The sequence below is a fragment of the Panthera leo genome, chromosome A2 (genome assembly GCF_018350215.1).
Source record: "Panthera leo isolate Ple1 chromosome A2, P.leo_Ple1_pat1.1, whole genome shotgun sequence".
Classification (NCBI taxonomy): Eukaryota; Metazoa; Chordata; class Mammalia; order Carnivora; family Felidae; genus Panthera; species Panthera leo.
Window position 1 is genome coordinate 21,320,311 of NC_056680.1, and position 12,539 is coordinate 21,332,849.

General features: G+C 38.4%; 1 protein-coding gene across 16 annotated transcripts in view; it reads right to left on the bottom strand.

Annotated features, from left to right (window-relative positions):
* The window catches only part of SFMBT1 (Scm like with four mbt domains 1), a 127,984-nt gene that overhangs the window by 55,762 nt on the left and 59,683 nt on the right, over nucleotides 1-12,539 (bottom strand). For all 16 annotated transcript variants that reach the window (XM_042929655.1, XM_042929661.1, XM_042929659.1 and 13 more), the window contains one exon: nucleotides 4,764-4,918. In XM_042929655.1, the coding sequence (XP_042785589.1) occupies nucleotides 4,764-4,791 (28 nt within the window). In that variant the 5' untranslated portion in view covers nucleotides 4,792-4,918. The remainder of the gene's footprint in view (nucleotides 1-4,763; nucleotides 4,919-12,539) is intronic.

The window sequence follows — 12,539 nt, forward strand, 5'->3', positions numbered from 1 at the left end:
GATCTCGCCATTCAGGAGTTCAAGTCCCACATTAGGTTCTGTGCTGTCAGCTCGGAGCCTGGAGCCCACTTCAGATTCTGTGTCCCCCTCTCTCTCTAACCCTCCCCTGCTCGCGCTCTGTCTCTCTCTCTTTCAATAATAAATATTAAACATTAAAAAAAAAACAATAAAAAATATGGTAGAGTAAAAATAAGTGATGATATGAACATCATTATGAAACAACACATTTCCAAAAGAAAAGAGATGCAAGCATAAAATCAAAGAAGTAGTTTTAAATTACTGAAATTTTAAATTAAAATTATAAATACAGGGGCGCCTGGGTGGCTCAGTCAGTCAAGCGTTGGACTCTTGATTTCAGCTTAGGTCATGATCTTGCAGTTCCAGAGTCAGAGCCCCACATCTGGCTCTGTGCTGATGGTACAGAGCCTACTTAGGATTCTTTCTCTCTCCCTCTGTCTCTACCACTCCTCCACTCATGTTGACTCTCAAAAAATACACATTAAAAAATAAATAAGTAAAATTATAAATATAAAATGAAGCCACCTTTTCTAAACATGTGTAGTTTCTACCTATGTCTATGGATAAGGCTTGTAAGAAATGACAACCTAGTATCAATGAGCTACCCCAGTACTCAGACTGTGATCTCCAAATATCGTATCCACTGCCCTAAAGAAAAAATCGTTCCCCAGAGAAATGGTAGGTTGTAAGTCTGGGGTAGAAAATGTGCAAGAAGTACCTGGGAATGTTACTACACCAGAAAGCAAGGACTAGAATTATCACAGATACATTGATATCACACCAAAAAACACAGGAAATAATCTGAAAGAACTCTCATTGCTCTAGAATGTGGCAGTTTGATCATCAAATGAATGACAGCAATAGAATCAAGCTCATCATTTATGTGTGTGTGTGTGTGTGCGCGCGCGCGTGCATGCGTGTGTGTGCGCTTTAAATGCATGAATTAACAATAACATTTAAAACAAGATAAATCAACTTCCTAAATGGCACAGTGAGTACCTCAGTGAACCTACTCTCCCAGAAAAATATCAAGATCACTGACTAAACAATGAAAAGCAACCATTTCAAAGTTATGAAATTAACTGAAGGCACACAACAAACTGAAAAGTACTATTCCAGACAAGCTACTGGACCTGGTTAGAACAGCAGGGTTGTGGCTTTTTAACCTGGGACTATTCCCATTCCTCATCCCTCCTTAGCTCAAAACAGAAACTTTGGAATTGAAAATACAATAACCATAAGTAAACTCCATGGTAAGCTCCTTAGCAGAATAAGGAGGATACAGGAAAGAACGACTAAAATTAAAAACAGAGCAAAAGAAAACACTCAATCTAAAAATCAGAAAGGAAACACTGAAAAAATGAAAAGAGTTTCAAGGAGTTGTGGAACAGCAACAAAAAAATCTAACACTAGGGCCAGCAGAGTACTAGAAAAAGAAAAGGAAGACAGGGTTGAAAAAGTATTTGAAGAAATAATGGCTGAAATTTTTCCAATTTTGGCAAAAAAAAAAATGTCCAATAAGTCTATAGATTCAAGAAACTAAGAAAACCCCAAACAAGATAAATCCAAGGAAATATGTGCAAAGATACAGCAAAAGTCAAACTTCTGAAAGCTAAAAGACAAAAAAATCTTGAAAGCAGCAAGGGAAATAATACCTCTCTTAAGATGAATGGGGGAGAGGGGATTCCAATGACAGATTTCTCACCAGAAATCATGGAATGCATGAATGCCAGAATACATACTACTTTTCAAGAGATGAAAAAAAAAAAGTATTTTCTACCCAAAATTCTATTTCCAGCAAAAATATCCTTCAGTAATGAACAGGGAAGTAAAGACACTTGTCATAGTAAGGTAAAATATTTTTTCACCAGATCAATCCCCCCCCCACACAAAATCCCCCACAATCCCCCCACACACACAAAAAAAAAAATGGCTTAAGAAAATTCTATAAACAGAAATGGAATGACAGAAGAAGGAATCTTAGAAAATTAGGAAGGAATAAGGGACAATTTCAAGAGTAAAAATATTGGAAAATATAAAACAGTTTCCTTCTCTTCCTGACTTCAAATTATGTTTGACAGTTGAGGCAAAAATTTTAACAGTGCCTGATGTGGTTCTCAAGTATGTGGAGGAAATATTTAAGACAATTATAAAGGTAAAGAGATATAAAAGTGAGTAAAGTTTCCACACTTTGCTCAAATTAATTAAATGATGACCCTAGCAAAGTATGAGAAGTTATGTATATATAGTGTTCCACCTAGAGCAGCCACTAAAAAGCCACAGAAACAGATACATTAAAAAACACTACATACAAATCAAAATGGAATTCTAAAAAAGTTCAAGTAACCCACAAGAAGGCAGGAAGAGAGAGGAAAAAAAAAGAAAACAAAAAACAAAAAACCAAAAACCAATGAACAAAAACAGCAGACTTGAGTCCTAATAATTACATTAAATGTAAATGGTCTAAATACATCAACATAAGACTAAAACTCTTTTAAATGACTATATGTTTTATAGGAAATTTTGAATATAATGACATAGGTAGAAAGTGAAAGGATGGAAAAGATATACCATGTAAACATTAATCAAAAGAAAACAAGAATAGGTCAGGATACCTGGGTGGCTCAGCCAGTTGAGTGTCCAACTCTTGATTTCAGCTGAGGTCATAAACTCACCATTCATAAGTTTGAGCCCTGTGTCAGGCTCTGCACTGACAGTGTGGAGCCTGCTTGGGATTCATTCTCTCTCTCTCTCTCTCTCTCTCCCTCTCTCTCTCTCTCTGCCTCTTTCTCTGCCCCTCCCCTGCTCACACTCACTCTCTCTCAAAATAAATAAATAAACAAACAAACAAAAAGAAAAAAGGAATAGGTAAATCCATAGAAACAGAAATTAAGTTAATGGTTGCCAAAGACTGGATGGAGCAAGAAATGACTGCTAACAATTTCTCTTTGGGGGGAGATGAAATATTCTGGAATTAGCAGTAATGGTCACACAACCTTGTGAATATAATAAAAATCATTGAATTGTGTACTCTAAACAGGTATATGAATTCATGATATGTGAATCACATCTCAAAAAACAAAAACAGAGGTGCCTGGGTGGTTCAGTTGAGCATCCTACTTTTGATTTTGGCTTAGGTCATGAACCCATGGTCATGGGATCAAGCTCCGTGGCAGGCTCTTGCACCGAATGTGGAGCCTGTTTAAGATTCTCTCTCTCTCCCTCTGCCCCTCTCCCCTGCCCGCACTGTCTCTCTCTCTCTCCAAAATTAAGAAAATTTAAAAAACCTCAATAAAGTTTTTTAAAAACCTCAACAGTGAAAAAAGAATGTCATTATTAATTTAAAAAGCAAACAACATAATAAATGAGCCAAAGACATGAAGACACTTTTACTAAAGAGGATATAAGGATGACAAACAAGCACATGTTCAACATCACTAGCCATTAGGGAAAGGTAAATTAAGACCAGGATAAGGTGTCATTACACACCTTATCAGAAATGACTTAAAAAACAGCGACAATACCCAGTGGCAGAGGGGATGTGCAGAAACTAGATCTCTCATCCATTGCTGATAAAAATGTACAGCTACTCTGGAAAGTAGTTTGGCCATTTCTTTATTAAACATATGACCCAGCAATTGTGGTCCTGGGCATTTATTCCAGAAAGATAAAATCTTACGTATATGATTGCTCACAGCAGCTTTATTTGTAATGGCCAAAAACTGGATGCAACCAAAATATACTACAACAGATGAACAGTTAACCAAACTGTAGTACATGGAATACTACTGAGCAATGAAAGGGAACAAACTTCTGATACACACAAGAATTTGGACAGCTCTCAAGAGCATTATCTTGAGCGAAAAAAGCTAACCTCAAAAAGTCACACACCTGGGGCACCTGGGTGGCTCAGCTGGTTAAGTGTCTGACTTCGGCTCAGGTCATGATCTCACGGTTCGTGAGTTCAAGCCCCGAATTAGACTCTCTGCTGACAGCACAGAGCCTGCTTCAGATCCTCTGTCCCCCTCTCTACCCTTCCCCTGCACCCATGCGCACACTTGTACACGTACGTGTACACACACACACACACACTCTCTCTCTCTCTCTAAAAAATAAACATTAAAAAAAAAGTCACATACTATGTGATTCTATTTATATAACATTTTTGGAATGACACAGAGATGGAGAACAGATTAACAGCTCCCTGGGGTTAGAGGAGGCTGGGGGAAAGTAAGGGGGAGACGTAACTATGAAGGGGTAGCAAGGAAGAGCTCTTTGTGGTGATGGAACAGTTCTGTATCTTGACTGAGGTGGTAGTTACAGGAATCTGCATGTAATAAAATGACAGAGAACTACACACACTTTCTACCTTGTCAGTTTCCTGGCTTTTATGTTGTAATATACTTACAGGAGATGTAACTAGTGGTAAACACAGGACCTGTCAGTACCATCTTTATAACTTCCCATGAATCTACAGTTATTTCAAAATATTTCAAAAGTTACTATCAAAATTTAAAAAAAAACTTGAAGATGTTTGTTCATAAAAGTCATTTGCTTTTCCAGCAAACGTTATGAGTACCCCCTAGTGCCAGGTTCTCTGCTAGGTACAGAGAAAGATGACTCACGCCTTCAAAGGGCTTTCTGTTCAGTGGTAGAAAGACAAGTCGGACAATACAGTACAGGTAAGTAATACAACTGTGCACTGTGCACTATGAAAAATGATTTCTGTTCAGCAAAGCCAGTACCTGCATCAAGCTGCTGCTCCCCGTTCATTTCCACAGAACATGGGCTGTCTTCTCCCCACGCAAAGGACAGGCCTTATGGTTCCGCTATGGTCTGAAAATTACTTGCAGGTCTCAAGCATCTGTTCAGTGGGCATCCAAGGGTCCAAATGAAAGTGCTGAAAGATAAAAAAGAACACATAAACAGCTTGAAGCCCCAGTGTGTTTACTCATTCCTGAGACCTGGCACCCCAGTCCGTTGAGAGTGCACATGAAACAAAAAACACCTTGGCAGAAGAGATGGAATTATAGAAAAAACTGACACCTAATTTTGAAGAATGTATGTGTGGGTGTGAGTGTGTGTGCATACATGTGTATGTGTAGAGACAGCACTATCGAGATCTTGATATCTAAAAATTGCAACAAATTAACACGTATATGAATTAGTACTCTTTAAACTCAGATTGTAATCCTTAGCACCTTGACTCCTACCCACAAAAACTCTAATTCCTAATGAATTCCTGAAGGAAAAACGGTAGCTTTCAATGTTCTATCTTACCCAATGAATAAGATCAAGGATATATTACTTTATCTAGCTTTCCATTCCATTTATCGAGAATATTATGCAGAACCAAAACTTATCAACTACCTTAGTCTACAATTACACTTACAAAGGGAACCCCTCCAAAATAAGCCCTGAACCAATTTATTCCTTTTAAATTTTTTTTTAATGTTTATTTATTTCTGAGACAGAGAGAGACAGAGCATGAGGGGGGAAGGGCAGAGAGAGAGGGAGACACAGAATCAGAAGCAGGCTCCAGGCTCTGAGCTGTCAGCACAGAGCCCAACGCGGGGCTCGAACTCACAAACTGTGAGATCATGACCTGAGCCAAAGTCGGTCGCTCAACTGACTGAGCCACCCAGGTGCCCCTTATTTATTCTTTTTTTAAAAACACAATTTTATTGGGGGCACCAGGGTGGCTCAGTCGGTTAAACATCTGACTCTCGGTATCAGCTCAGGTCATGATCTCATGGTCTCATGAGTTCAAGCCCCACGTCAGGCTCTGTGCTGACAATGAGGAGCCTGCTTGGGATTCTCTCTCTCTCCCTCTCTCTCTGCCCCCCCCCCACTCACGCTGTCTCTGTCTCTCTCAAAATAAACTGTAAACAAATATATTAACAAAACAACTTTATTGGGATATAATTCACATACCAAAATTTCCCACTTTAAGTGTATAATTCCACAGCTTTAATAAGTTTACAGAGTTGTGTAACTACCACTATATCCAGTTTCAGAATATCTCTGTTACCATGAAAAAAACTCCATTCCCACTTGCAGCTCCTCCCCATTCTGTCTAGGCACAGAACAGGTACCTGACCTGCCCAGGGCCCAACAACTAGGAAGTAGCAGAACCAGGTTTCAAACCAAGCAAAATGCCTATAGTCCATGTCCTCGAACACTGTATTTTACTGCCTCTCAATGGGAAACAGCTGAGAGTTTCTTTAACCATGGAAAGGAAATGATCAAATCTGTGTTTCACAAAAGATCACTCTGGACCCAAATAGAGAAACCAGAGGGAGTGATAGCAAAGACAACATACAAGTATAAAACTACGTGGCAAAGGACTCCATAATTAATGGGAAGTCTGGGTGGCTCAGTCAGTTGAGTGTCTGACTCTTGATTTTGGCTCAGGTCATGATCTCAGGGTAGCGGGATCAAGCCCCAAGTTGGGCTCCATGCCCAGCATGGAGCCTGCTTGGGATTTTCTCTCTCTCTCTCTCTCTCTCTCTCTCTCTCTCTCTCTCTCTCTCTCTTTCTCCCTAAAATAAAAAAAAAATTTTTTTTTTTTAACATTTATTTATTTTTGAGACAGAGAGAGACAGAGCATGAACGGGGGAGGGGCAGAGAGAGAGAGGGAGACACAGAATCGGAAGCAGGCTCCAGGCTCTGAGCCATCAGCCCAGAGCCCGACGCGGGGCTCGAACTCACAGACCGCGAGATTGTGACCTGGGCTGAAGTCGGACGCTTAACCTACTGAGCCACCCAGGCACCCCCCAAAAAAAATTTTTTTTAAAGAAGACACCATAAATAAAGTTCAAAAGTAAAGGAGTTTACCTTAAAAGTTCTCATTACAAGAAACAATTTTTTGTAACTATGTATGGTGATTGATACTAACTAGACTGAGTTTGGTGATCACTTTGCAATGTATACAAACATCAAATCATTATGTTGTACACCTGAAACTAACAGAATGTTATTTGTCAATTATACTTTACTACAAACAAATAAATAAACAAACAAACAAGACAAATGATATGGGTGAAAATATAATGGGTTAATTTCCATATATAAACTCCTATAATTCAACAACATCAAAAAAGAAAATATGGGCAAAATGCATAACTGATCCACATTTAATGTTTTTATTTATTTTTGAGACAGAGAGAGACAGAGCATGAGCAGGAGAGGAGCAGAGAGAGAGGGAGACACAGAATCTGAAACGGGCTCCAGGCTCTGAGCTGTCAGCACAGAGCCCGATACGGGGCTTGAACTCACCGACTGTGAGATCACGACCTGAGGAAAGTCGGACGCCCAACCGACTGAGCCACCCAGGCGCCCCATAATTGATCTACATTTAAAAACATCAGAGTTAAAGCTTATAAAAATGTGCTCAATCTTATTAGTAGTGACAAAAATAATTTTTAATTATATACTATTTTTTCACCTTTCAGATTGGTAAAATTTTTAAAACTAAAAAGAATTGTTGGCAAGGAAGGTGGATGAATGGGAGAAATTGGGAGTACAGATTGGTACCTCTTTTTTTTTGAAAAGAAATTTAATGAAACATAATTTAACCTACAAAGATTTATAAGACACAAACTCTCTGAGCAGTAATTCTAGTATTAGGAATCTTTCAGAGTGCCTGGGTGGCTCAGTCAGTTAAGTGTCCTACTCTTGATTTGTGCTCAGGTCGTGATCTCGCAGTTTGTTGAGTTCGAGCCCTGCACTGGGCTCTGCGCTGACAGTGCAGAACCTGCTTGGGATTCTGTCTCTCCATTTCTCTCTGCCCCTCCCTGGCTCTCTCTCTCTCTTTCAAAATAAATAAATAAACCTAAAAAAAATAAAAGAATCTTGGGAATGCAAGCTGGTGCATCCACTCTGGAAAACAGTATGGAGTTTCCTCAAAAAGCTAAAAATAGAACTACCCTACGACCCAGCAATTGCACTACTAGGTATTTATCCAAGGGATACAGGCCTGCTGTTTCGAAGGGACACATGCACCCCAACGTTTATAGCAGCACTATCAACAATAGCCAAAGTATGGAAAGAGCCCAAATGTCCATCGATGGATGAATGGATGAAGAAGATGTGGTGTATACACACACACACACACACACACACACACACACACACACACACACACACACGATGGAGTATTATTTGGCAATCAAAAAGAATGAAATCTTGCCATTTGCAACTACGTGGATGGAACTGGAGGGTATTACGCTAAATGAATTTAGTCTGTCAGAGAAAGACAAATAGCATATGACTTCACTCATATGAGGACTTTAAGAGACAAACAGATGAATATAAGGAAAGGCAAACAAAAATAATATAAAAACAGCGGGGCGGGGGCGCCTGGGTGGCTCAGTCAGTTAAGTGTCTGACTTCAGCTCAGGTCATGATCTCACACTCTGTGAGTTCAAGCCCCGCGTCGGGCTCTGTGCTGACAGCTCAGAGCCTGGAGCCTGCTTCAGATTCTGGGTCTCCCTCTCTCTCTGCCCCTCCCCTGCTCATGCTCTGTCTCTCTCTGTCTCAAAAATAAAAACATTTAAAAAATTAAAAAAAAAAACAGGGAGGGGAAAAAAACATAAGAGATTCATAAATATGTAGAACAAACAGAGGGTTATGGGGGGGGTGGTGTGGGAGGGGGGATGGACTAAATGGGTAAGGGGCACTAAAGAATCTACTTCTGAAATCACTGTTGCACTATATGCTAATTTAGATGTAAATTTTTAAAAATAAAATTAAAATTAAAAGGGGCGCCTGGGTGGCTCAGTCGGTTAAGCGTCCAACTTCGGCTCAGGTCATGATCTCACAGTTCGTGAGTTCGAGCCCCACGTCAGGCTCTGTGCTGACAGCTCAGAGCCTGGAGCCTGCTTCACATTCTGTGTCTCCCTCTCTCTCTGCCCCTTCCCTGCTCATGCTGTGTCTCTGTCTCAAAAATAAATAAACATTAAAAAAAAATTTTTTTTTAAATTAAAATTAAAAAAATAAAATAAAAGAACCTTTCATACAAAACACATGTGTTGAAGGCTTCATAACCAGTGATGTTTGCCACAGTACTATCTTGAACAGTGGGAAACCAGATAACCTGTATATCTACCAAATGGGAATGGGATGACCAATACACTATGATACACCTATACTAGGATATACTCTACAATCATTAGAAGAATTTAGGTAGATCCATAAAAGCACATGGGAATGTTATCTATGCTGCTGAGTGGAAAAACCACGTGAAGGGCATTATATTAACTTTTTAAAACCCTGTGTCCATTGTTTACTTGACTACGTGACTTTTAACAAATGACCTAACTCATTTGTGCCAATGGCATCACTTGTAAAAGAGGGAGAATAGTGCTGTACCTACTTCAGAGGACTGCTATGAGGATAAGTAAGACAATCGATGAAGAGCACTTAGCATAAAGCTGGCCACATGTAAATGCTGAGTTAATATTAACTTTATACAATGTTGACTGATTCGAGTTCCTATGGCACTTAGTGCATCATCTCTACACAGAACACCCGATCACTACATCATGGGTTTGACATAGCAAAGTCAGTGCTACGTAAATATCTGTTGGTTCACTAGGTTTTGAAGATGGCATCCACTGCTTATATTCATAAACTCTTGAAATATACCAGAATATTTTGTGCAAAGAGCCACCTAGTACAAAATGATAATATATGAGGAAATATTGAATACATAATATATTCAAATATATAATATAGAATAATCAAAGCCAAAGGCAAGAGAAAATGAAAACCACAAGTCTTATGAAGCTGAAAGCTAAGGCTATGATATTTGTTTTCAAACTTACAACATCACTAAGATTTTAACCAATGAACAATCAGTTCATCATCTTAATAGGATTATGAGAAATAAACTGCTGAAGCTTTTTGCTGTAGAACATCTGTTAAATCTCTTTCTTTATTGCTAGTATGCTCTCTTTCTATGCAATGAAGGGGGAAAAAAACAGTAAAATATCCAGGAGCTTAGAATATAGAAATTTTGTAAAAAAAATTTTTTAACATTTATTTATTTTTGAAAGAGAGAGAGACAGAGTGTGAGCGGGGGGCAGGCAGAGAGAAAGGGAGACACAGAATCAGAAGCAAGCTCCAGGCTCTGAGCTGTCAACACAGAGCCTGACATGGGCTCAAACTCATGAGCAATGAGATCATGACCTGAGCTGAAGTCAGATGCTCAACCGACTGAGCCACACAGGTGCCCCTAGAATATGGAAATTTAACTCACTTTTCATTATTTCCTTTTGTTTCATTTATTTCCTATTCATATTAAATTGTTTTACTGTCTTTGTTTATTTTACCACTAATTTTGGTGATAATTTCTCTTGTGGTGACCAGAACACATTAGAGTTATTCATTTAAATAAGTTGTCATGAACTAACTGATCTGAACCTTGCTCATCTTATTTAGAATATTTCAGTGAGGGGCGCTTATATTACCCTATGCCTCTACTACCAGGCTTCACGTTGATGCACTTTGTTTTGAAGGCTAAGATTAAACACTGAGTAAGAGCATTTATTACATGGGAAAAGTTACAATGATGCAACAGATTTCTGTAGGATGGATCCTCAGCCAAATGATTTAACAAATCCAACATAAATAACTCTTAAAGCACTTAGGAAGAAGGATAGGAACTCAGTGTGATTCCAGAGATATGTATCCAGTACATATAGTAGCTGCAAACAAAACAAAACAAAACTTTAATTCAGTAAGTATTTATGAGGTAGTTAAAAGGAAAATTCCCATTGAAATGTTTGAATTTTCACTCCTATCCCTCAACTTAACAGATGGAAGTCCAGTAACAATTTCAACTATGCTGTTAAATATGGTAAATGCAAACAATTCAGCAAATTAGATGCTCCATTTTGGGCATATTTGCAAAGTAAATGCCCTTACAGCAAATGCTAGTGGTAGAGTCACTGTGTTTTTTTGTTCCCCAACAGATATAGATCCCTGCTGGATTTTTACTCTCACCAATAGTCCATCATCACTCCCTGACCTTGCATACATCTTATCTGACAGGCTAGCTAAATTAAATGTTTTGCTTCCATCTGTCAAATGTCAATGTAATTTGATTATTAAGCATAGAAATCTTCCATTGTTTCATTAAGTTGTTTATTGCCGTTGTTTTTAACCCACTGCTCCGTGTCTAACTAGGGAGATTAAAAAATAAATTAAGTCTAATAAAGTCAATCTTAGCCACTCACATCATCTAAATTAAATCTGACCCTAATTGAACTTTTCCATGATTATGTAAACCCAACACAGCGCATGTCTATCTCAATTGAACAAATCAGTACTAATGAATTTATAAAACCAAAAGAACTTCTAAACAATACCCAGAACTCAAGAATACCCTAAATTTTTAAGGTGTTCAACGTCACTAATCATGAGAAAAATGCCAATCAAAACCACAATGAAGTATCACCTCACACCTGTTACAAAGCTATTATCAAAAAGACAAGAAAACAAACGTTGACAAGGATGTGGGAAAAGGGAATCCTTGTGCACTGTTGGTGGGAATGTAAATTGATGCAGCCACTGTGGAAAACCGTATGGGGGTTCCTCAGATAATTACAACTAGAAATAACGTATGATCTAGCAATTCCCCTTTTGGGTATTCAAAGGAAACAAAAACACTAACTCAAAAAGATATCTACACTCCCATATCCACTGCAGCATTATTTATGATAGCTAAGACATGGAAGCAACTTACGTGTCCACTGATAGATGAATGGATTTTTAAAAATGTGGTATACACACACATATACACACACAATGGGATATTACTCAGCCATAAAAAAGAAACTCCTGCCATTTGCAACATAGATGGACCCTGAGAGCAGTATGCTAAGTGAAATAAGTCAAACAGAGAAAGACAAATGCCATATGATCTCACACATGGAATAAAAACAAAACACCCAAACCCAAACTCATAGATACAAAGAACAGATTGGTGACTGTCACACAAAATGGGTGAAGGTGATCAAAAGGCACAAATTTTCAGTTAAGAAATATGTAAGTCCTAAAGATATCAAGTGCAGCATGATGACTCACTGTCAACAACACCGTATCGTATATTTCAAAAGACAGTAAATCTTAAAGGTTCTCATCCTAAGACAAAAAGTTTGTATATGTGGTGACAAGTATTACTGAAACTTACTGTGGTCAGCGTTTTGCAATATATTCATATATTAAATCATTATGTTGTACACCCTGGACTAACACAATGTTATATCTCAATTATATTTCAATTTAAAAAGCTAAATTATGAGGCGATATTTTAAAAGTGTGGTTTTAGACTAACAATGAGAAATTTTTAAGTAAAATATGGCATAAGCATACAATGTAATACTACATGGCCATTAAAAATTGTGTTAGAGAAGCGGCACCTGGGTGGCTCAGTCAGATAAGCATCGGACTCTTGATTTCACTTCAGGTCATGATCTCATGGTTCATGAGACTGAACGCCCCGTCGGGCTTTGTGC